Source organism: Aphidius gifuensis, linkage group LG5, assembly GCF_014905175.1.
Source record: "Aphidius gifuensis isolate YNYX2018 linkage group LG5, ASM1490517v1, whole genome shotgun sequence".
NCBI classification, from domain to species: domain Eukaryota; kingdom Metazoa; phylum Arthropoda; class Insecta; order Hymenoptera; family Braconidae; genus Aphidius; species Aphidius gifuensis.
Genome location: NC_057792.1, coordinates 4,675,537 through 4,702,096, shown reverse-complemented (window position 1 = coordinate 4,702,096; position 26,560 = coordinate 4,675,537). Strand labels below are relative to the sequence as shown.

Genomic DNA, 26,560 nt, shown 5'->3' with positions numbered 1-26,560 from the left:
CAAGTGTACCAGGATCAAAAAAATTTTTTTTTCTCTTAATACTTTCAGTTGTTTTTAATAAATTTCTTGTAAGATGTCCATCTACACCCGTAACTCGAATAATATCATTTTCACAACCACCCTGTTCATCCCACCATGCTTGAGTTTTTCTACTTCTAAACTTTTGGGTTTTCTTATCCGTATCAAAAGTATCAACCAACTCAATTTCTTCCATTTCTTTGCAAATTCAATTATCATTTATTCAACAACAAAAAACATATATCCATATATAAAAAAAAGAAATAAAATTTATACAAGTATATATAAAATATAAAAATAAATTTGAAAAAAAAAAATAAAAAAAAGACATGAGTAATGATAAAATCAAGATTATATAACCACGACGAATGACGAAATAAATAAAATAAAAATTTAATGAAATGAAAAATAAGAAAGATACGATGAGAGGGATGAAACGGAGCAAGATGTGATACATACAATGGGGTAAACAGAAAGCATTGAAAAAACAGGGGACAGCTAATCCAGTGAGTTGACAATGACAATGATAATGACAATAGAGACTGGGACAATTCCGCAACCGTTGAAATTCAATGTTGAATAATAATAGATCCAGGCTGTTTTAAGATTTCGTTTTTTTTTTGTCAACGAAATAATAGCATTGAATAACACGACATTTAATACCCAAAAATGTGTAATTTTTTTTACTAATAAATTAATTTTAAAATAATAAAATAAAAAATTTATTTATTTTTAAAAATCGATAATCAATTCAATGATTTTTTAAGCTAGAATAATTTTTTTTTTTCTTTTGTTTTTATAATGTAATTTAAAACAATATGAAAATTATTAAAATTATGATTTTTTTTTTTTAAACTTTCACTTGAATTGTTCACTTTGATAGACACTTTAATGACACTATTATTTTTTTAAAATTAATTTTCTATATTTTTTAAAATTAATTATTTTAATATTCTTATTTGTAATTGAAGTTTCTTGTATGACATTCAAATGGTGAGTGACATAGTCCCAATGTGTCCCCAAGGCCCATTTTTGTCATACGACAGTAAAAAGCGACGAGGAGGGTGTGTCAAAAGACAAGGGGGAATTATTGTCCCCAAAAAATACAAGAAATCCCAGGTACAACAAAAAATAAAGAAAAAAAAAAATGTCACAAAAGGATCCAAGGATGTACGTAGACCAAATGAAAAAAAAAAAGCAAAAAAATAATAATTAAATATAAAAAAAAAGTAATGAAATAATCAATCATTCATTTTTTCCATAAAAATACATAGAATATATAAATTTTTTATATTTTTAATAATCTCCTGGATCATAAAGACATTATTTATGATTTCAAAGTATTCATCTCGAATAAAAAATAATATAAAAAGCTCTTTTAATATTCATAAAATATTTTATTGCAATCCTTTTCTTTTTTTTTTAATATGGCACTTTTTTTTTCTTTTCATTTATCATCACTATGTTAATAAATTTTATAATTAATATTATTAGTTAATTAGTACATCACAATAGTTATAAAAATTTGGCACAAAGTGTGAATAAAAATTAAGAACTTAATTAATTTTGTTGATATATTAAAGTTCATATTTAATATTTTGATTATTATTAATAATAATTGATTCTTCTGTATCACTTATATAACCACTTTCACCAGTATAATGAGTTGGATAAACTAATAATGGTGATGCTGATAATGCAATTAAATTACGATTTGAAAAATGATTTTTCCAATTAGTACGTGGATGTCTGTCAAATAATATTGGAAAATATTCATCAACAGGTATTAATTTATCTAGTGGTTTTGCATTTATTAATTTTTCAGCACCACTTTTTGATAATATATAACCAAGTGTCCAATAACTGTAACCAGCATGTACAAGATATTTTGATCCATCAACAAATGGCTCGTCTTGTTCTTGCATACGTTTTCTACCCAAATATCTGTAATTAAATTTCATTCAATTTTATAAATAATAAAGAACAAAAAAAAAATATCAAATTAATTTAATAAATTAATTATTATATTTACATTATATCCCAAGGTATTTTTAATCTTTCAATTTCATCTTTCATTATCCAATTAACTTTGTTACGAAAATAAGGCTCAAAACGAACATCATCTTCAAGTACCATTACTTTTTCATAATTATTTTCAATAACCTAATGATTAAAATATTTTTAAGCTCAAATAAATACATTTTTTTATTTAATATTTAACACAATATTATCATACCTTATTCCAGATAATATAATGACTCAAAAAACAACCAATTTCTCCCATTTTCATTGGTCTAAAGTTTAAAAAATTCAAAATAAATTTAATAAAATTATCTAAATTATTTTTATTGATTTAAATAATTGTGTACCTTTTATGATAAGGATCTGCATATTCAGGCATCATTTTAATATTCCAATTATCAAGTAAACTTTCATTAAGTTTTCTAAAACAAAAAAAATTACATTTAAAATTTCGAATTTCGATCGAAACGATTTATTTAATAAAAAATAAATTATCACTAGCCCTCATCATTATCTTGCAATATGTAAGAGAAACCTCATTTTTTTTATTTTTATTTCAAGTATACTTATGGACATAAGGATTTTATGTTTTATTTTTTTTTGATCCTTTAGAAAAAAAAAATAAACACATAAAAAACAGTGATCTTAGGGCAAAAGTTTTGTTTTTTTATTTACCCACCAAGAAGGATTTTTTGACCCTTATCAGTACTTTCGACACGCGCAGCTGTGACTAACCCAAACAGCCTAGAATATAGAGGTTCTTTCATAAAACGCGAAAAAAAAAATTTTAGTGAGTTAAAGCCGTGGGTCGTGAAGCATCAGGTCAGTGTTAACAACCACTAACTCATTTTTATTATTCTTTTAAAATCTCAGCAGTTACAGCATAATCAAAAATAATAAAAATTAAAATAGTGATGATATTTTACTTGAATATTATTATTTAAACAATAATAAACTTTAATTAAATTTTATTATTTTTAAATATCAAAAGTTTATCAATCATTTAAAAATAATCAAGTTAAAATGATTACAGTGAAGTCAAAATAAAGTTACAGGTAATTTTATTAAAAATTTATATTTTTTTTTTTATAAAAAAAAAATAATATATATGTACATTAAATTTGCATGTATTAAATGTATTAAAATTTTTTAATTTACTTGACATAAAAACGAGATAAATTGTCTTTTCCAAGAATAAAAAATTTCTCATATTCTTTTATTTTTTTATTCAAGCTAATTATAATTTTTTTTTTTTTAAATAAAAAAAATTTTTTAATCTAATATTTCAATTTTTCTTTTAGTTAACTACATAATCTATCATCTTTTTTTTTCTTTGATAAAAAAATACTTATTCACGGTTTGAAATAAAAAAAATTAGCGAGCTTAATCTGATATAATTTAACGTAAAGTAAGTCCATTTACAATATGTAATCTCATCTTTGGAAAAAAAAAATTAACAACAGTAATAATCATAATAATAATTGTGATTATTTTTATTATTATTTGGTAAAAATAAAAAGGGTTAATGAAGCCAAGAACCCAGAGAAAATAATGAGAATAGAGTCTTTGATTTTGATGAAAAAAAAAAAAGGTTACCCTTCACTCAACTATATATAAAACAATAGTAAAAATAAATAAATAGCTAAAGGCTATTTGGCCTTTTAGATAGTATCAAATGTTTAATTATCTTAATTAAATTTGAAATATATTTTTCAATTTTATAATGAAAATTCATTACCTATATTTATTATTTACGCAATCGAAAAACAAAACTAAAGTTGATTTTGATAATTAATTTTACTAATTGAATTTTTCAATTAAATATTTATATTTTATTGAACTTTATGAATAAATAATTTCAATTTAATTTTATTAATTGAATTTTCATAATTAAATATATATATTTATATTTTAAAAGGTAGAAAAAAAAAAATTTGAAAAATATAAAAAACGTGACGCAATGAAACGTAAAATATTCTTTCGAAATAATAAATGATCCTTACGTTGGCATATATTATTACCATTATTTTAATAAAAATTCTTGAAAAAGATATTGTCAGGAACATAAGGAAAAAAAATACATATATTGGCATAAATATTTTATGAAAAAATTGACGGTATAAAATATAAAAGAAAAAAAAGAATATAGGGGTTTTGTGATTTAAGTGTTATCAGTTATATGCAATCATTTCTCCCTTCGTAAAAAAAAAACTAGTATATAAAAAAAAATATACACGTAACAGAAAAATGGAAAGCAAAAAAATCAGCTATCAAAAAATTGTTTGTTTTTGATTATTGACTTTTAAATTGTTCATAAATATGGGCCAAGATTATAATGTTTTTTAAAAATTCAATTCAACGATGTTTATCTTTTTATAAATTTACATAATGGCTTTTTTCTTTTGCCTGATAATCACATACGAATTGAAATAAAAAAGGAAATATAAGGGTTCAATTTATTTTGATTATTATACTTGATACCCTAGAAATTTATTGAAGGAAAAAATAAATAATAAATTATGTTAAAAAATTTATTGATGCGTAAAATTACTGTCAATAATATGTTTTGTTTTCCCTTTTTTTTGGGTATAATATTTTTATTTTTCATCTCATTAATAAAAATAACATCTTAAAGAGGAATAAAAAAAAAAAAACAGAGTGTTATAGATGATTGATTATCGTCACACAATCAATTTCATATATGTTTCGTTAACTTGAAGTTTCGAAACGATATATGTCCAAAATAAATACAAGTCTTGTGCTATTCAATCTTTACGTCATATGCGGCTATTATTTTATTTGTCCGAGGGTTCAAAAACCTTAACAAAAAAACATATATAAACCTAACGAGTAAGTAAAATAAAAGGAAGAAAAAAATTATACTAAAAAAAATAATCTGATTCAGAGTGGCATCTTAATAATTTTTGATAAGGAAAGTTTAATTTTTCCCAGGGAAATGAAACTCATCTTGCACGTTAATATTAATTTATAAATAAATTAAATTAATCAAAATTTATTAAATTAATTAATTATTAATTAATTAAACCTTTTGAAAAAATATATTTTCTTTTACAAATTAACGATCGAAAAAAAAAACAATCTGATATTCACGTCAACAGTAAACAATAAAAATATGATTAAAAAATATATTTGAATAATAATTTACATATTTAAATTATTATTTAATCAACTGAATAACTGACTATAAAATTTCATCGATTACAACATGTCAAAAAGAATTAACTTATATAATAATATTTTTTTTTTTTAAATTTATTCTTGGCAATAATTTATCTCGTCTTGTAAAACCTTGATAAACCCTAATTTTCATATTTTGTTTGTTTTATATTTTTCAGCTAAAAGCACATCAACAATGGCCAATTTTATTGATTTTATTTAAAAAAAAATAAATCCATCAAATATGAATTATCTAACGAAAAATAATATAAATGAAAAAAATTCAACAATATATAATTATCAAATAAATGAAAAAAAAATAAATTTATCAATTTTAAAATATTTAAATATAAATAATGATAAAAAATTACTAATTGATAATATTAATACAACAAAAAATAAATTATTAATTGACATAATAGATAATGATAATGAAACAATATTAAATTTTAATAATTCAAATATAATAATAAATAAATTTGATAATAAAAGTTACAATGAGCCAGATTCAATATTTTATTTTTATGGTACAATACCACTTATATTTTTTTGTATATTATCAATTGCAATTAATATTAAAATATTATTGAGTGTATATTGGATAAGAAAACCATTGAGTCCAACATTATATATTAGCTTGAGTTTAGCTGGTGCTGATGCATTTTCAAGCTTTGTACTTGGTGTTGGACTTTTTATGAATAGTTTATTACCACATGGACTTGGTTTAAAACTTCGAGGTATTATTTTTAAATATTTCAACAATAATAATAGCAATATAAACATTTAAAATGATGAAAAAATATATATATTTTCTTTCAGGAGTTGACTGTTTTTTATTGGGCTTAGAGGCAATTAGACTTGGGGCAGTTATGGTAACAGTTGGACATCTTGTAACTTTGGCTGTCAACCACTACTTGGGTATTATGAAACCCCTACATTATCTTTCCATCATGACTCGTCGGTAAAATTCATAAAGCTTTTAACATTTTCCTTATATAAATTTAATACAAATCAAAAATCAAATAAATAAAAATTCCAGGACTACAACATTTATTGTTATTATTCTTTGGACAGTTCCATTGTGTTTTTTTATAACGTATTTTTCTCTTGTGGAGGGTCAAGGTTTTCAATCAAAAAATTGCAATGAAACAAGGTAAAAAATAAAAAAATAAATAAATAAATAAATAATATTTTTAATTTATAATAATTGTTTTTTTTAGATTTTTAAACAATAAAAAATTTCGTGTAATGTTTAGCAGTTTATTTTTTGGACCATTTGTTTTGATGGTTTGTATTTATACACATATATTTTTCATCGTACGAAAACATCAAGCATTGAGACTACGTTTTAGTCAAATTGGTTCATCATTTAGATCAAATGAAAATTGTGCACGAGTTAATAATTCATTTCAACAAATGGCTAAAAATGTTAAAGCAATTCATACAACTTTATATATACTGGGAAGTTTTGTTGTTGGATGGATGCCAGCAACAATATTATTTGTACTTGTATGCAAAGATTGTTTACTTAAATTTAATGGTCTATCAGCAAATATTATATTTATCATTTATTTCATTGCAAATTTTTTAATTATATTAAAAACACTTATTAATCCAATTATTTATGCAGCAAGAATGCACGAAATTAAGGTTAATAATTAATTATTTATTATCATCAATCATTTAACTAAAAAGAATTAAATTTAATATTATTTTTTTTTTGTTTTCAGATTGCTACTAGAAGAATGCACTCATCATTATGTGGATATTTTTGTTTTTCAAATTTTTCAAGAGACAAAAGTACTGATGGTTTATCAAGTGATGGTCTCAATCGTGCATCATTAACAAAAACACGTATTTATCGTTTAAACAGTAACATCAGCAATAAATATCAACGCGATAAAAATTGTAAATATACTTATACTGGTTTTAAAAAACCAAAACAAAATAATACTATTGTTTAATGCTTGAAATTTTAATAATTTATAATAATAAAAAAACAATCTGCTATCTAATTAGATTATTTCTAATGTTTTTTTTTTTTGGCTAAGTAAATTGTAATAAGTAACAAAACAATAAGTGTACTTACTTTCCATCAACTGCATTTGTTATTTCAACTTCAATTCCTAATTCTTGAAAACAATTGATCATTCGATCACGTCTCTCTGGTCGTCTTTCTAAATTAATCATGAATATTTTGTCCATTCCAAGAGTGTCTTTATCTGGATAATTAACATATTTTTTCATGACATCTTCAAGCCACAGAGCCTTTTGTTGACCTTTAAAATTATAAATACATTATAAATATTTTAATTGTTTAATTTATTTTTATTATTTTTATTTACCTAGTATGTCAATTTTTAAATTTATCAATTGTTGAACATCAACTTCTAAAGTTTCATGTGCCTCAATTGGCACTGGAAGAAATCCATAAATTTCATCGTTACAAACATGCAATGTTACTCCTACAAAAACAGTAAGTTATTCAATCATTAATAATTATTTTTTACTTGTGTTAATTATATAAATATTACCTGATGAATTTGCACCAAGTGCAAATGTAATAATATCATCAGTTGGTCCATCATAACTAGACAGCTTTTCTGGTTTATAAGTTAAATAATCACTGTCTAATTTACGAAGATCAATTAGTACAGCTGAATGAATCATTGGTACCTCATGACAACCTTGTATTTCACGATTTAATATTGGTTTATATTTATGTGTTCTTTCATAATAATAATCATTTGTCATACCAGCCCAAAAATTACTATACATTCCATCAGATTTTAATAATGGTGATACAACTGTATGATTTTTTAATATTAGCATATTTAATGTATCAACATTTGTTAGAAAAACATCAGCATCTAGCATCTAAAATAAATTAATTTATTATTAAACAAGTAATTTAAATGTTTTTTTCATAGAATTAATAAAATATATGCATTACAAATATATAATCAGCCCAAATACGACGAGCATAATTAAGTGCCTCCTCTCGATATTTTATCACGTGAGAAAATCGATTATTTGACCAATCAGCAATACCCTTTTCATCACTAAATCCCTCGGATTTATCATCCAAAATAAGATCGATTGAATGATACTCTTTATTGTGTTTTTTTAGCCACGTATTTAATACATCAATTGAGTTGTCAATGTTATTGTCACTTCTAATCCTGGGAAATATAAAATATATACGTTAAATTTTTTACAAGAAAAAAAACAGTAAACTAAACATATTTATTATAATAAAAGTTATATATATTTTTAACAATATTATTATCTAACTTGTAATTAAAGTATTTAAAGTAAAATTGAGGTTAAGTTGTTGATAAAATTTACCATAAACTAATACGATTTTTTGGATAATTAAGTCTTGAAAATTGACTTAAAAAATATGGCAATGTATGAGCTTTATTTCTAATTAATATTGTTACTGCAATTGTTGGTTTTTTTAAATTATTAACATCACAAGTAACACTTAATATTAATGTAAACAAAACACTATAAAACTTCATTATTTTTGTTGTTTTTTTGGCACAATTGAAAATTAAAAATTTATTATATTTCACGTGGCATTGTCACAATAAAATACTCATATTAGCTTTACTTTGCTTTACTTAGTAAAAAAACTTATCAAAAACAAAATAAAAATAAAATAAAAATAAAAAAAAAAACAATTGTTTGTCGTCGTCACTAAAATGGAGCGACCAATGAAATCAATGGGAATTTTCTGTCTTTTTTCTATCCTTCTTTTATCTAAAAAAAAAAAAATAACATTTTTTTAAAATAAAGAAAAAATAAATAAATAACTCAAACATAATAATTTTATAATTAAATAAAAAAAATTTAATTAACAAAGTAAAAAAAAAAATAAAACAATGATTAAAAAAAAAAAATTCGTTCTAAATAATAGTAATTTTTATCTGACTGTTTTGTACCAAAAATGAAAATTATAAATAATAGGAAAATTAAAGAAAAACAAATTAGTAATACCAAGTATTTTTTTTTTTTTAATTTAACACTTAATTTCCATCTTCATCTGACTGTTTGATATTTTTTAATGATTCTTCAGGTTTTGGTTTTTTTTTTTGTTGATAACTTAAACTTGTTCTATCAAAATCCAATGGCATAACACCTAAATCACCACTATATCTATTTTTCGTTACCTAAAAAACAAATCAATAAACAATTACAAATTAAATATTTAAATAATAAAACAAAAAAACAATTGAAAACTTGTAATTATAAAATACCTGTAAATATTTTTTTCCTTTAAGACTTGCTGTTCTTTTATCTTGTATAATTAATATATTATCAGCTTCTTGACTAGCTTTAGCACCACCAAATATTGATGAACTTGTTAAATCATCTTCAGCACGTTCTTTTCTTGGATGTATAACTAATGTAACATGACAATTTGTTTTAGTAGCAAAACTACGAAATTCTGATATAATAACATCCTGACGATAATATCTATCAAGATGTTTTGATTGTTCTGACATTCCCATCATAAATTGTACATTATCAATAATAACATGTGATATATCATGTACATATGTTGCATGTTGTACAGCATCCATAACAACAGATAATGTTTGTTGTCCATGAAATGTCATAAAATATATTGGTAATTTTTCAAATTCATCAGCATATAATTCAAAATTATGTAAATTATCTTCAAGTTGTACACCACACATTTGTTGTAACATTGTTTTAGCTAATCTTGTATTACGTATTTCAAAACTACCCCATAATGTATTGACTCCTTGCATAGCTAAATCCAATGAATATTCACTCATAAATGTTGTTTTACCAGAACCTTTAATTCAAAAAATACAAATTAATTAAATTATTAATGATAATAATAGTAATTTTTACAACATACCAGTTGGTCCAGTTACTATTGTAAATTCACCACGTCTATGTCCTTTTAATAGTTTATTTAATGTTGGATATCTTGTCCATTTAACACCTTGTACTTTATCAACATTTTGTAAATCACTCAATACATCTTTTCTCAATGAACTAAATGTCGTTACACTTTTATGATAAATTGGTTGTGCATCTTGTATTATTGATTTTAAATTAAGTTCACGTGCAACTGCAATTTTTGGACGTGGTTGTTGATTTGTTGGACGTACAAAATAACATCTTTTTTCATTTAATTTTTTTGCATAATGTCTTGCTGAATCCCAACTAATTGCGTCATTGTCAAACCATAATATTAGCTTATTGAATAATTCTAAATTTGGTAATACTTGAATTGGTAGATTTTGAAGACCTTGAGGTAAACATATTATTGTATTTGCTACTTTTTGTGATATTAATGCTAGTAAATCTTCAACTGATGGTACTAATACACCAGTAGTATCATTTTTTAGCTTTTTTTCACGATAAATTATTAAACCAGTTGGATTTATTGATGGTAATGATGATTCTATTATACTTGATGATTTTAATGATAGTGTTTTACAGCCTGTTATTTTGTTACTCAAACTACGTAATGGAAAATAAAGTTTTGATGTTGATAAATCATATTCGGAATTTAATTGTGATAGCTGTGATTGTGTTATACTCTGAAAAATATAAATTTAAACAATAAATTTATTGCAATCAAGTTTTTAATAAGAAAAATATGACAACTTACAGTTGGAAGTTGAAATTTTTCTATTAAACTATGATAATCATTCTCTGATAATTTTGATACTGCTTGACATGATTTACAAATTTTATCCCATTTATCAGAATAATCTTTTTCAATTGAAAGTGTCTTTTTTAAATTATTTAATTCTTGAATTTTAGTTGTACTTTTTTTGTCAAAAAAACGCTCTAATATATCCCATGAACCACTGTGTTCACATTGTTGACATAGAAAAAAACCTGTAAATATTGGACAATGATTATTTGAAAATAAACAAAATGAAAAATTTATTAATTACCAGTTGTTTTATTGACAAATACAGTCAATTCTTTTTTTTTATTATCATCACAAATTGGACATCTAAATAGTAAACATGAATGTCCTTCTTGGAATGTAACATTTTGTTGACGTAATATTTTTTTTATATGACCTAGGGATGTTGATGACACACTTAGATCTAATTCTGAATGAAATGTTCGATTTTTTTGCCAATAAATTGGCTTTAAAGATTTTTGATTTGTCAACCAACATCTCAATACTGTTTTAACAAACATTTATTTGATAAAATTAATAATATAAAATAACAAATTGATTATTATTATTTCTATTCTTGAAGACCCTCAACAAAGCAATTTATTTTCTCAAACAAAAGAATATAAACAATGTAAATATAAATATAAATAAAACACAATATATTCAATTAAATTTAACTTGATTATCAATTATTTTTTCTACATAAATTTTAAATAATTAATACTTGTCACATAATAATTAATTTATTGTTATTTATTATTATTCTTATGAAATTGTTAATGTTATTACAACCTCGTGTTGCATATTCACGTGAACCACTGGTAATCACCATTTTGTTTTCTTCGAATATCAACAAACGCGGGAAAAACCATTTATAAATATTAATTTTTTAATTTTTTTTTCTACACATGACATTGCGCAATGCGCTAAAAAATTTTCTAGTATAATATATTTTAGTGGAGCAAATAAATTCCCTATAAATTATTCGTTTAAAAAAAAATTCAAAAATAAAGCTTTAATTTCAAAATTGCTTAATATTAAAATGAAAAATTGAATAATCCGAATGAAACTATATAATATTAGTTTAATAAATAAAATATTTATGTTTTTATATTGATTATAAACTTTATTATTGATTTTTATCAATAAAAATCAACAATAAATTTGAAATATAAATTAATTTTAAAATGATTTAATAACAATTTTTCAAAGCTGTGGCTTGCTGTAGCTATTATATTACTCGTAATTAATTAATTTTCACTCAAATTAACTGAAATTAACTGAAATTAACATAAAAAAAATAAAATACAATATATGTAAAATTTATGCAATTTATGTACAGTGTAATAAAATCAAAACTAGTGACATCTGTATTGTCAATGTTGTTGGGGGGCAGCAGGCTAATACAGGACTAGCGTAATGGAGCCGTGAGGCATTTTGTTCGTGCTTAGAACGACACATCTTTACCTGTCGTTTTTTTTGTTTTTTATTAAAAAAAATATATATATACGTGAATAATAAAAAGGATAATAAATAAATAAAATTAAATTAAAATACAGTTTAATAAATAATTATCAAGTTTATTATAATAATGATTAATGTTATGAGAAAAAAATTAATTTATATACTCAACTATCAAATGATGCTGTTACAATGTTTATAAATTAATCAAATGGGTTAAAAATATCATTGTGAATGTGAGTGTTTTATATATACACATAATAAATACATACAAAGTTTATTATCAGTGTTTTAATAGTGAAATAAATGACAATACAAATGTTTACAACATCATACAGGATTAATTGTTAGAATATTATTAATTATATATCTTATTTATTTTTTTATTATTATCAATATTATGCCTGAAGAGAGAAAAAAAAAAAATAAAAAATAAAAAAAAATCCCCATTAAGACGAAATTAAGAATTTAGCATTTTGACCATATAAAAATTATTAAAATTTAATTGCATTTTATTGTAATTTTTTAAATATTTAATTTTTATTATTTTTTAATTTAATTTTACTCAAAATTCATCCTTATTCTTTTCTATAACCTCTTACAATTTTTTTTTTTTTTTTTTTTTTCCTCATATTTTTTTTTCTATCTCTTGCTCTCTTTTCCACTCACACATATGCATATATATTTGCTCCGTCTTGCTGTCTTTCTCACTCTCTCTTTCTCGCTGATGTTCTGTCTTTTTTTTGATTCTTTTTTTTTATAAAGGTTTTTTTTTTTATTTTGGATTGTCTAGTATACAGCTGAGTGCGGGCCAATACCCAAATAATTAACATCAACAATATTTGGATAAATTTTTAATTGGATAAATAATAATTATATTTATGTGATGTAATTATATGAGAATATATGTCGAGATATATAACACATACGACAAGTGTTATTGTTGCCGTTTTACATGACGGTAAATTGTGTACAGATGCTGTTTAAGGATTATCATCAATCAATGGTGTTTATTAAAATTTGTTTTATTCTTATATCAATAATAACCTTAAAATTAAAAAAAAAATAAAAATTCTATATCAAATTATTGTCAATGTTTATATGAGTAAACAATGATAATAATTTGCTGTCAAAATTTTATTATTATTATTGTTTTGTTTATTTTTTTTTTGTTTTTCATAAAAGTGTCAAAGTATTGTTATAAACAATTAATTTTTATTTGTTTATATTTAAAATAAAAATAATATTTATTTTTTAATTTCATTACAGTTTTGAGGATAATTTTTTTAATGGGTTGAATTATAATTAAATACATGGATAACTATGTAGTGAGTATAAATTATTAAAATAACACCAAAAAAACAATAATTATTATTATAATTAATAAAAATAAATGATAAATATATTTATTATATTTACAGGATGTTCATGATAAATCAGTGTGTGCCACAAACAATTTATTAAGTGTAGAAATAATAAAATAATAAAAAAATAAATTTAAAAAAGTGGTAATAGAAATAAAAAAAAAACAAAAAATATCATAATATTATTGATATTTTTAGTAATGGCACAACGTAATAAACGAACAAATAAAAATGACAATGATACGTCAAATTGTCCAGGTTCGATTAAAAGACGTAAATGTAGATTGGGACCAACGGCAACGGGTTTATCAGTTGGTTCGTCTGCCTTGGGACCATCTGAGGAGGAAGAAACAATGGCATCATCAAGTCAAATTGGTGGTGGTGCATCATGGACACCACGTCCAATAAGTGATATTAAAATATCAAGTATTTATAATCGTTCAGCAGCTGAAGCACCAGCTGAATTATTTCGTAAAGATTTAATAAGTGCAATGAAATTACCAGACAGTGAACCATTAAGTTCAAATGAATATTGGGTTATAACTGATCAATGGAAACAAGAATGGGAACGTGGTGTACAAGTACCAGTTAATCCTGATTCATTACCAGAACCAATGGTTGTTGTTAATCAAACATCATCATTAAATAAATGTCATGGTGATTTTAAATTGTAAGTATATTTTTTATCTATTAATTAATAATTACTTTTTTTTTTTTGTTATTAAAATTTATTATTAATTATTAAATTTACAGACCTAAAAAATTTATAAGAATATCAAGAGATGATTATTTTAATTCTGATGAACATTATTTAAGTACAACACCAGCAAGAGCTGAAAAATCTTGTGCCTATGATCTTGATGATACTGATATTGCATGGCTTGATGTTTTAAATGGTGAAAGAGCACAGGTAAATAAATTTAAAAAATCATGTTAAACTTAATTATATTTTGTTTAAATAGCAAATAAATAAATACAATAAATGTTTTTGTTTTTTTTTTCATCAAGGCTGGACAATCACCAGTATCAGAGCCACAATTAGAACGTGTTATTGAAGAACTTGAAATACGTTGTTGGGAACATATACAAACAATTGTTAAAAATGAAGAAGGTCTTGGTATTGAATATGATGAAAATGTAATATGTGATGTATGTCGTTCACCAGATTCAGAAGAAGGAAATGAAATGGTTTTTTGTGATTGTTGTAATATATGTGTACATCAAGCATGTTATGGTATAACATCAATACCAGAAGGTAGCTGGTTATGTAGAACATGTACATTAAGTCAACGTCCAGATTGTGTATTATGTCCAAATAAAGGTGGTGCAATGAAATGTACACGTTCAGGACAAAAATGGGCTCATGTATCATGTGCATTATGGATACCAGAAGTATCAATTGGTTATGTTGAACGTATGGAACCAATAACAAAAATATCAAGTATACCACAATCAAGATGGGCATTAATATGTGTATTATGTCGTGAAAGAGTTGGTGCATGTATACAATGTAGTATTAAAACATGTAAAACAGCATATCATGTAACATGTGCATTTAAACATGGATTAGAAATGAAAGCAATAATTGAAGATGAAAAAGCTGATGATGGTGTTAAATTACGTTCATATTGTGTTAAACATAGTCGTATTAATACTAAAGATAAAATTGGAGTTGGTGGTAATGGTCCTGGTGGTGGTAGTGTTAATAGTAATAGTGGTGGTGGTGGTGGTGTAAGTGGTAGTGCTAATAGTGCTGGTAATTGTCCAGGTAATATAAGTAGTACAAGTAGTACAACAAGTAGTAGTAGTAGTAGTGGCGGTGGTGGTGGTGGTTTGTCAAATGTTACTGGTGATAAAATAATAACAGATAATGATGATGTTGATTCAAGACGTCGTAAACGTAAAGATATGACATCTGAAGAAAAAAATCAAGCACGTGCTGCAAAATTACAAGAAATTGAAGCCGAATTTGATAAACATGTTACTCTTAAAGATATTATTAATCAACAATTTGATGTTGATAATGATTGTGTTGTTTATATATATAATTATTGGAAATTAAAACGTAGATCTGGTTTTAATAAGCCATTATTATCACAACGTTGTGGTGAATTAAGTGGTATTGGTATACGTGCTAAAGGACAAGCTGCTGATTTAGAAAAAATGAAAACATTTGTACAATTAAGACAGGATCTTGAAAGAGTTAGAAATTTATGTTATATGGTTGGTAGAAGAGAAAAATTATGTCGTACATTTTTACGTCATCGTGAATTAACATTTCATAATCAAGTTATTGTATTAAATGAAGAAACATTAACACCAACAATTGAAGCTGCTGTTATTGAAGCAAATCATGGTCCATCAATATATGATCGTTTATATTCACATAATAATGCAATTGATCATACAAATGATTTTGATTCAATAATATCACTTATTGAAGGTACTGAATTATCATCAACAATTAAAAATAATAATGATAATAATAAATTATTAACAAATAAAAAATCAACAAATGATTTAAATGGTATGAAAAATAAAAAATTATATTTTAATGGTAATATTAGAAGTAAAAGTATATGTGGTAGTGAATTTTCATCATTTAGTGGTTCTGAAACTGATACAGCTAAACCAACAATTAAAACACCAACAACTAAAAATAAACAAAATATTAAAAATAAAAATACCATTAAAATTGATACTGAATCAAGTACAGAGGATGAAATTAATATTAAAAATAATTCATCATCATCTCGAAATAATAATAATAATAGTAATAGTAGTAATAATAATAATAGTAATAATAATAACAATAATAATAATAGTAAAACAATATCAGCATTAATAACACCACCACCTTCAACAATAACAACAACAACGACAAAAGGTACTAGAAGAAAAATAAAGAAAACAAGTGCACCAGATAGACCGAAACAAAAAATTAGTGTAAATACAAGTGATGATGAAGATGACGATGACAACGATAATGATGCTGAGGCTGATGAAAATGATGATGGTGATGATGGTGATGATGACGACGATGATGATGAAGATAATAATAAAAATAATAGCTCTAAAAATATAAAATCAAAAAAATCACTTCATCATATAGAAAATTTACTTGCCAGTGGATCTGGTAGTGCTACAGATAGTGATGAAGTATTAACATTAAATACAACAAATAAAATTGGTGCAATTATTAAATCAGTTAATGCAATTTATTCTGATTCATCTGATAGTGATTCACATGATGATTCTAAATCACAAACCATTCCATTAATAACAAAAGCTGCTGTTAAACAATTTACTGAATTATCTAAAAATTTAAATAAAAATACAAATAAAGATACAGCAATATCAACGTCAACAACATCATCATCAGCCACTGCAACAACAACGACAACAGCAACAACAACAACGACGACGACGACGTCAACAACAACAACAACAACATCATCATCTACATCAATATCAACACCGAAAAATACATCAAAAGAACCAGAAATAAGTAATAAAGAAAATGTTAAAAATAAGAAAAAAGATAAAGAATATATACCATCAGCATTAATTGTACCACAAAGACAAGCTGCTAAAAAAGCATCTGAAAGTATAATGCAAAGATCACAAAATAAAAAAGATACAAATATAATAAATGAACAACAAATTGAACCAATTAAATCACCAATTGATGAAAAAGAAATTAAACAAAATAAAACAAAAGAAAAAACAATAACAACATCATCATCTAAAAAACATCAAAAAGATACAAAACATCATAAAGATTCAAAAAATAATGATATTTATGATTTTGAAAAAGAATTTGGTGATGCATCAGAAATATTAGCATATGTACCACAAAGACAAGCTGCTAAAAAAGCTGCTGAACATATTAAAAGTGGTCTTGGTAGTAAAGCTGCACAACAACAACAGCAACAACAACAACAACAACAAGATATTGAATCAATTGATAATAAAAATAATAAAAAAGATTCACCAGATGTTAAAAGCCGTAAAGATAATAAAGAACATAAAAAAGATGATAATAATACAAAGAAAAAATTAACATCTAAAAATTCAACAAGTACAAATAGTGATACAAGTACAAGTAGTTCTTGTAGTAGTTCATCTGAATCAAGTAGTGATAGTGATGATGCTAAAAGTACTGTTGAACAAATAACACCAAAAAAGAAAGAACAAGATAAACAGCAACAACAACAACAACAACAGAAAAAAGAATTATTATCATCAACGTCATCATCAGAATGTGAAAGCCCAGTTAAAAATACTAAAAAAATAAATAAAAGAGGTGGTGGTGGTGGTGGTAGAAAATCAACAACAAGTGATGAGACTGTAACAAGTCTTGATAAAAAGATGGCTGTAATTGGGAGGAAAGTTAAAAAGTTGCCTGACAAGAAGCTTAAAACTTCCGAAGGGCGGCTTGGACTGGACTCCCCATCGCCGCCATCTAAGAGAAAAGAATCATCATCATCATCTTCATCATCATCATCGTCATCATCATCCTCTTCCTCATCCTCATCATCATCCTCATCATCAGGATCTTCATCATCATCATCCTCCTCATCATCCTCATCCTCATCAAGTAGAAGACGTAACAAAAATTATACAAAAACAAAACAAAAACAACAACAAAAACAATCAATTGACAAAACAACAGGAACAAAAATTGTTGAAAAATCAAATGTGCCAAGTTGTATTAACGAAAATTTGCTCAGTAGGATTAGAGATAATGATGGGACACGAAATACAGTTGGGTCCAAAACAAACAAAAAACAATTGTCACAATCAACAAAATCAACAAATAAACAATCAACAAATAATAACAAAAAAGAGGAAGAACGAAGTAATACAGTACGAGCTAAAAAATCCAGTTGTGAAATTAGAAAGAGAAAATCTAGTGAATATATCCAGCAGCAGCAGCAAGACGAACAACAGCAGCAACAACAACAACAGCAGCAACAGCAACAAAAAGATGAAAGTAAGTCTGGAAAGAATGTGTCTCAGACCAAGAGGAATGCTGAGAAGCGGATAGATAAAACAACTGATAAAAAGCTAGATGATAATGATGATAATAATGAAAATGATAAAACAATAAAAATAAAAAATAAAACAAATGATGATTCAAATGAAAAAGAAAAAATTATTGAATCAAAAATAGATAATCAAGAAGAACAACAACAAAAAGATAATAATAATAAACAAAATGAAAAAATACATGAACAAGATAAACCAAAAAATAATGAAGAACATAAAAAGAGTGATGTTAAAAAATCAAAGAAAATTATTAATAAAAGTCCAGTACATGATGTTTGTTTATTGGAAGAAGAAATGAAACAACGTAGAGCTGAAAGAGATAGTCCGAAAAAATCATCAAAAGGTTTAGATAAATTTTTAGAAAAACGTGAACATCTTGATAAATTATTTAAGGCAAAGGCTGATAAAGAATTGGTAGATGATAATAATCAACAACAAGAACAACGTGAACAACATGAATTATCATTAAAAAATATTGATAATAAAGAAACAATAATTGAGGATAAAAATAATCATATAACAACAGATGAGCTAACAATATCAAAAGTTATTGATGATTATAATGATAATGAAAATAATAAAAATGAAAATATTGATAGAAGAAAAATTAATAATGAAATTGATGATAATAAATCTCAAAATTTAGCAGTTACTAGCAGTGATGTTATAATATTAAATAATGAGACTGATAATAATTTTCAAAAACCACAAACAGTACATGAAAAAGTACAAAATAATCCACAAATTGATAAGGATATGCATAAAAGAAGAAAATCAATTAGTAGATCAATATTTTCACCTCATTATGCTGATAATAAAGATCAAAGTGTATCTGAATTATTTGATTTTGATCAGGATATATTAAATGATGATATTAATGATGATGGTTTTAGTATACCACGTGATCCAGAAGAACGTCAAGCACCATTATCATTTACATTTAATAATGAAATATGTTTAAAAGAATTAGTTATGAAAAAAGCTGATCCAGCAAAAGAAACACTTGATTTAGTTCAAAAATTACGTTTAGAATTATCAAAAAAATCAAATACAACTGGACAATTTGATAATGATAATATTAATGATGATATTTGTGAAAAAATTGAACAACAAACAGTACAATCTCATTTACAATTATCAATTGATAAAACAAATGAAATATTAACAAAAGATTCAATTATACAAGATTCAAATATTATACAAGAGCCAAATAAAATTATTGATGATACAAAAATTAATGAACCGTTAATTAATAAATTGCCACATAATACTGAATTATCACCTGATAATAATCATCATCATCATCATCACCAACAACATCATCAGCATCAACAGCAACAGCAACAAATTGAACAGCAGCAATTTCAACAACAACAACAACAACAACAACATCTTCATCAGCATCACCATCATCATCAACAACAACATCATGAACAACAACATGAACATGAACAACAACAGCAACAGCAACATTATATACAAGAAAAATTAAAATCACCAAATTATCAAAATAATACCGAACAATTATTAACAAATTATCAAACCGAAAATTTGGCACAAAGTAAAGTTGCAATTGCTGAACGTGCTAAATTAGATCGTGCTGAAGCTGATGAACGTTGGGTACCACCTAGTATTGAGTCACAATTTAATCCAAATGATGTACAGCATATTAGTCAAATTATGGATTCTCAAAATCATAGGTATCATCAACAATTTACAAATAAACAACTACCAACTGATAACAACTGTGATTTACTTGTACATTCACAAATGAATATGAATTTACAAGAACAATATCAAATGTATCAACATCGACACCAACATCAACAACATCAGCAACAACAACATGCGTTGGATCATGAACACTCAGCTCAACATCAAGATACAAATACAATGCAAACAATACCAATGATTGAACAACAGCAGCAACAACAGCAACAACAACAACAACACCCAGGCTCAATTGTAGATGAAATGACATCAATGGAAATGATAAATCGTCATGTAGTACCATTACCAACTCATAATAATGATGATATTAGAAATAATGAAATTGAACGTGTTAATGTTAATGTCAATGAAAAAGATATTTGTCAATCTGAATTACGAAATGATTATACACAAAATAGTTCACCATATAATGATTTAAATAATTTACATCAAGATACAAGATGGTCTGAGAGTCAAGTATTACCATCAAGACGTTCAACATCATCATCAATAACATCAGCATCATCAAATGAAGAACATACATCAATAATACCACCATATAAAAATTTACAATTACCATATGCATCTGGTAATATTGATCCAATACCTTATCATTCAGCTTATAATGAACAAAATTCATATAATACTGGTGGTCCAGTATCATTATTTCCATCACAATCATGTACAACATCATTACCATATCCAAGTCCAGGTACAGGTATGTTTCCACCAGTATTTAGTGGTTCATTTGCAACAACACCACAATCATTATTACCACAACATGTTACTAAAACAATTGATGATAATATTAATATGCAATCATCACCATGTACTGCTGCATTTACATCATCAATTCATAATATGGCATTAACTGCAGCAATGGTATCACCAACAAAAATACCAACACCACCACCACAACCACCAACAGCAACAACAATATTATCATCTTTACCACAAGTGCCACAAGATCATCTACCTCAACAACAATCACAACCACAACCGCAACAGCCACAACAAATTGTTAATATTGAACAAGAATCTAATAGAATTGAGGCAAATTTAAATGTCAATTTTATAAATAAAATTACAGATAATCAACATCATCAAAATCATCAACAACAACAACAGCAACAGCAGCAACAACAGCAACAAGTTATACCACCAGAGCCAATTATGATTAATGAATCACCAGTTATTATTGGAGCACAAAAAACAATACCAAGTCAACATGGTAAAAAGAGTCCATCAAAACCAACAAGAACATCAGCACGTGTAACAAGTTTACAAAGTAAATCACCAGGTAAATCACCACGACAACAACAAGATGTACAAAAATCACAAACAACAAATCGTGGTAGAGGTAAAGGTAATAAAAATAATCAACAAAATAATCGTGGTCGTGGACGTGGTAGAGGACGTGGTAGAGGTGGACGTAATAATCAATTATCAAATATACAATATATACAAAATATTAATCAAATACAATCAGATGAATCAATGCAAAATAAATTAAGTGGTACTGTTTATGATTTTGATTCTGATGAAGATACAATTAATGATAAATTAATAACTGATTTAAAAACAATGAGAGAACGTAAAAAATCAACAGATATTAGTGATAAAATACGTGATACAAATATAACAAAAGATGGATTATTATTAAATATACAAAAAAATATAAAATCACCAAATAAAAATATTGAATTAATAAGAAATAATGACGATGATGATGATGATGAAGAGGATGATGAAGATGATGATGTTGTTGTTGGTGGTAGTGCTGGTGCTAGTGGTGTTGGTGGTACTGCTGATGATGATAATAATAGTAGTATTATTGTTAAAAATTATAATGATATAGTTATGCCATTATTACCAGGACCAGTTGATATGAGAACTTATAATTCAACAATTGATACACAAATTATAACAACAATACCAACACCACCAATAACAATGACAACACCAATAGCAATAACAGCAACAACAACATTAACGACATCAACCACACAATCAACAACAATACAAACACCATCAATAATAACAACATTAACAACAGAATCAACAGCAATGTCATTATTAACACCATCAGCAGCAGCAACAATATCATTAAATTCATATAATTATAATAATAATAATTTCTTAGAACCATATTCAAATATTAAAACTGATCTTGATGATGAAATTGATGATGTTTTAAAACAAGTTATTAATAAAAAAACAGATACAATATTAACAACAAAAATTAATTCAATTGATAAAAATATAATTGATATAAATAAAACAACAAATGTTGATGATGTTATGAAAATATCATTATCTGATTCACGTAATCAATTAAAAGTTAAAATAAAAGGTCCATTTTTAGATGCAAATTATGTTGCATCATCAACAATACAACAATCATCACAACAACAACAACAACAACAACAACAGCAGCAGCAGCAACAACAACAACCAGCAATTATTGTACCATTAACACCATCATCAGTTGTTACATCTGGTACATCAAATTTACGTAGAATGAGAAAAAAAGAATTATTACGTCAATATTGTTCACAAGATATGAATTTAGATGATACTGTTATTGGTAATATACCAACAACACCAATAATACCAACAATAACAAGACCAATAATAACAATACCAAAAGCAGTTAAATCAATGACATCAATACCAACACGTGAAGATTATAAAGCAGTTGTTGATGCAAATATGGAGAAAAAACGTAGAAAAGAACGTGGTGGTAGTGGTAATTTACTTGATCTTGATGATGATGATCATCATCTTATTATTGGTGGTTGTAGTAGTGCAGGTGGTACTGTTGCTGGTGGTCCTAGTGCAAATGTTAATAAAAAAACAATTGGTAATGATAATAATAATAGAAGACGTGGTAGACAACCAAGAAATACTGGACAAGCATCAAAAAATGCAGCAACAGCAAAATCTTCAACATCAATATCAATATTATCAACAACAACAACAACAACAACAACATCTTCATCATCATCATCATCATCTTTATTATTAACAAATAATACAACACCAAAATTAAAAATTAAATTTGGTGGTGGTAATATTATTAGAGATGATAATTTAAATATACAAAATGATGAACGTAAAAATACACGTCCACCTAAAAAACGTTTAAGTAATATGCAATCAACAAATCATAATGGTGATATTGAATATAAAAGAGAATGTATGAAATTTCGTAAAAGAGTTGTTGCTGATTTTGATAATGATGAAAAAACTAAAAAAGATAAAAATAAGAAAAAAAGTAAAAAACATAAAGGTAAAGATACGTATCAAATTATTGGTGATGATAATACATCACAACCAAAATTAATATTACGTTTAACAAATCGTAATACAAGTAATAATGAATCAATAATAACAACAATAATAAAAACATCAGCAACAACAACAACAACACCGTCATCAGCATTAACAACAGTGTCAGGTACAACAACAACAGCAGTAGCAGCAACAACAACAGCAACAACAACAGCAACAATATTATCAAAAAAAATAATTGACAATCCAACAAAAGTTAATGATACAAATAAAGCTGGTGGTGATACAAATAAAGATAGTAAAAATAATAAAAATGAATTGATTGTTGGTGATAATAAAAAATCAGTTGATCAAAAAAATAATACTGGTGATAATGTAAGACCAGAAAAAATAATTCCAATTAGATTAAAATTAACAAGATGTCATGAAGGATATGAACTTAAAACACCAACAATAACAACTATTAATTGTGATGATAATAATGATGGTGATAGTGGTAAACGTAGTAGTGTTGGTGGTAGTAATATTGATGGTATACATCATCATAATAATGATGATAAAGCCGGGACTAGTGATACTGTGAATAAAACAATCGAACAAATATCAAATGATGGTGATAATAGAACTGATAATATTAATTTTATTAATGATAATGATAATTGTGGGGATAAAAAAAATTCCAATAATGATGATATGAAATTAATAAGTCAAGCTGCTTCACAGACAAGTCATAATAGTACTTCGTCAGGATGCACGGCAGCTCCTCTACAAGGATGCCAAGTTAGGTGATAATTAATGATAATTGTGTAAATACAGTAATTAATAATGGCTCTTATTAGATTTAATAATGAAAAAATAATTTTATTCAAATGAATTTAATGAAAATTTATAATTATCGAAAGAAAAAACAATTGACTGATGAAAAAAAAAAAAAAATATTACACTCACAATTTTTTCACAATTTAAAAAATTTTTCATTATTCATTATTATTATTATTATTAACTTTTTTTAAATGTATTATGTGTATAAATATTAACAAGGATATTGTATATAGAAAAATTTATAATTTATCATGCGGAAGAAAGTAGTTACGAGAAAAACAAAATTAATAATAAATTTTTTAAACAATTTTTTTTTTTAGAGACATGTTTAAAAAAGTATTTAAATGTTAATGAATTTTATTATTTTTTTTTTACTCAATGTCATTTATTTTTTTATTTTTTAAAATAAAATTTTACAATAAATGATCATGATTTAATTTAAATAGAAGTTTTCAGTGATTTTTAATTTTCTATTTAATTTATTTATTTAAACAAAAAAGGTATGAAAAATAAAATTGCTTTTTTTTTTTTCATAAATAATTTCAGGCTTTATTATTTTTTAATATATTTTTTTTAATTTTTCATTCGAAGGATAATCAAAAAGTATTTTTACAGTAGTAGAGATTTTTTTTTTTTTTTTTATATAACTTTATCACCAAATTTTATTTAAAATAAAATAAATTTAAAAAAACAATCAATTATTAATAATTTAATTCATTTAATTAACAACAAAAATAGACATAAAAAATTTAACAATTTATTAGCAATAAAAATAAATAAATATCAAATTGTTTTTGTTTGTTTTTTTTTTTTAAATTAATTTTAAGAATAACCAAGCAGTAATATTTTATTTTTTATTTTTACAAATTAATATCTCAGTCATTAAATAAGATATATTTTTTTTATTAATTTTTTTCGATTACTAGAATTATTTTTACTATAATTTTATTTCTTTTTTTTTTTTACTATTTTTTTTTATCTGTACAGTCCCAGCTATAAAATCATATGGCATATATATTTTTTTAATTATTATTCTTGACATTTATTGATATTTTTTTATTTTTAAATATATAGTTTTCTTTTTTTTTTTTTTTTCTTTTCTAATCATTTATAATAAAATGTACTAACTGTCAAAAGACAAATTATTTATTGTGAATATTAAAATATATTTTTTATTTTTTGTCAAAAAAAAAAAAACCAATTACGTACGCACATTTGTAAAAATAAAAATAACTACATTAAGCTGTGTTTTTTTTCTTTAATTTTTTGTCTCTTTAGTTTAGTTAAAAAAACAAATACGTAAATTACTCACAAAATGTAAAAGATAATTCATTTTCGAAAATTTAATGAAAGAAAATAGAAAAATAAAAACGATCGTGCCATTGATCCGGTGTGTTCAAATTATCAAACGTAAATTTAAAAAAAAATAAATAAAATAACTAATAAAAACAGAAATTTTTTCAATCATGAGTCTTCACGTTATCCTTGAAATGTTAAATAATGACAGATAAAAATCATGATGATAAACAAACTGTAAATAAACATTTGAAATATAAAAAAAAAACGAAAATGTTCTGGTAAATCTTTTTAAAAAACTTTTTGCACTTTGTAAATTAAATTAAAGCAAAAAAAAAATGTTTCTACATAAATATTACTCAAAAAATAATTAAATAAATCGTCAAAAAATTGTTGTAAAATTATTAGCATATCTTCCATTAGCTTATTTTTCTAGTTTCATAAATAAATTCGAGAAAATAAGAAAAAAAAAAAGAAATACAAAAATAGAAAATAGATAAATAAAATATTTAAATAATCAATATTGACAAAAATATAAAAAACAAATGGATTTGTTGAAAGTTTAATTGAATTTTTTTTTTTTTTCATAATTAGATATTTATTATAAATAAATAATTTAGAAATTAAAACAATGGCAATATTGAGTAAAAAAAAAAATAAT

General features: G+C 24.5%; 3 protein-coding genes across 4 annotated transcripts; 1 reads left to right on the top strand and 2 right to left on the bottom strand.

The window, feature by feature from the left end:
- Window positions 1–1,394: 1,394 nt before the first annotated feature.
- Window positions 1,395–8,927, bottom strand: LOC122857071 (glycosyltransferase 25 family member). Its single transcript, XM_044159053.1, has 9 exons — window positions 8,566–8,927; window positions 8,171–8,399; window positions 7,752–8,094; window positions 7,563–7,682; window positions 7,307–7,496; window positions 2,388–2,462; window positions 2,255–2,312; window positions 2,051–2,181; window positions 1,395–1,962 (listed from the first exon to the last, which is right to left on the bottom strand). The coding sequence occupies exons 1-9, from the start codon at window positions 8,739–8,741 to the stop codon at window positions 1,596–1,598; spliced, it is 1,689 nt and encodes a 562-aa protein (XP_044014988.1). The 5' UTR covers window positions 8,742–8,927; the 3' UTR covers window positions 1,395–1,595.
- A 308-nt stretch (window positions 8,928–9,235) lies between these two features.
- LOC122857072 (twinkle protein, mitochondrial) lies at window positions 9,236–11,421 on the bottom strand. Its single transcript, XM_044159054.1, has 5 exons — window positions 11,166–11,421; window positions 10,874–11,106; window positions 10,112–10,802; window positions 9,480–10,045; window positions 9,236–9,392 (listed from the first exon to the last, which is right to left on the bottom strand). Exons 1-5 carry the CDS (start codon window positions 11,419–11,421, stop codon window positions 9,249–9,251), a joined length of 1,890 nt encoding a protein of 629 aa, XP_044014989.1. The 3' UTR covers window positions 9,236–9,248.
- Window positions 11,422–12,263: 842 nt separating this feature from the next.
- Window positions 12,264–24,701, top strand: LOC122857067. Of its 2 annotated transcripts, none has more exons than XM_044159045.1 (6): window positions 12,264–12,707; window positions 13,155–13,367; window positions 13,631–13,689; window positions 13,783–14,395; window positions 14,479–14,635; window positions 14,734–24,701. In XM_044159045.1, the coding sequence occupies exons 4-6, from the start codon at window positions 13,926–13,928 to the stop codon at window positions 24,568–24,570; spliced, it is 10,464 nt and encodes a 3,487-aa protein (XP_044014980.1). In that variant the 5' UTR covers window positions 12,264–12,707; window positions 13,155–13,367; window positions 13,631–13,689; window positions 13,783–13,925; the 3' UTR covers window positions 24,571–24,701. The 2 variants fall into 2 exon arrangements, with proteins under 2 accessions (XP_044014980.1, XP_044014979.1); XM_044159044.1 differs by having other exon boundaries at window positions 12,331–12,597.
- The last annotated feature ends 1,859 nt before the right edge of the window (window positions 24,702–26,560 follow it).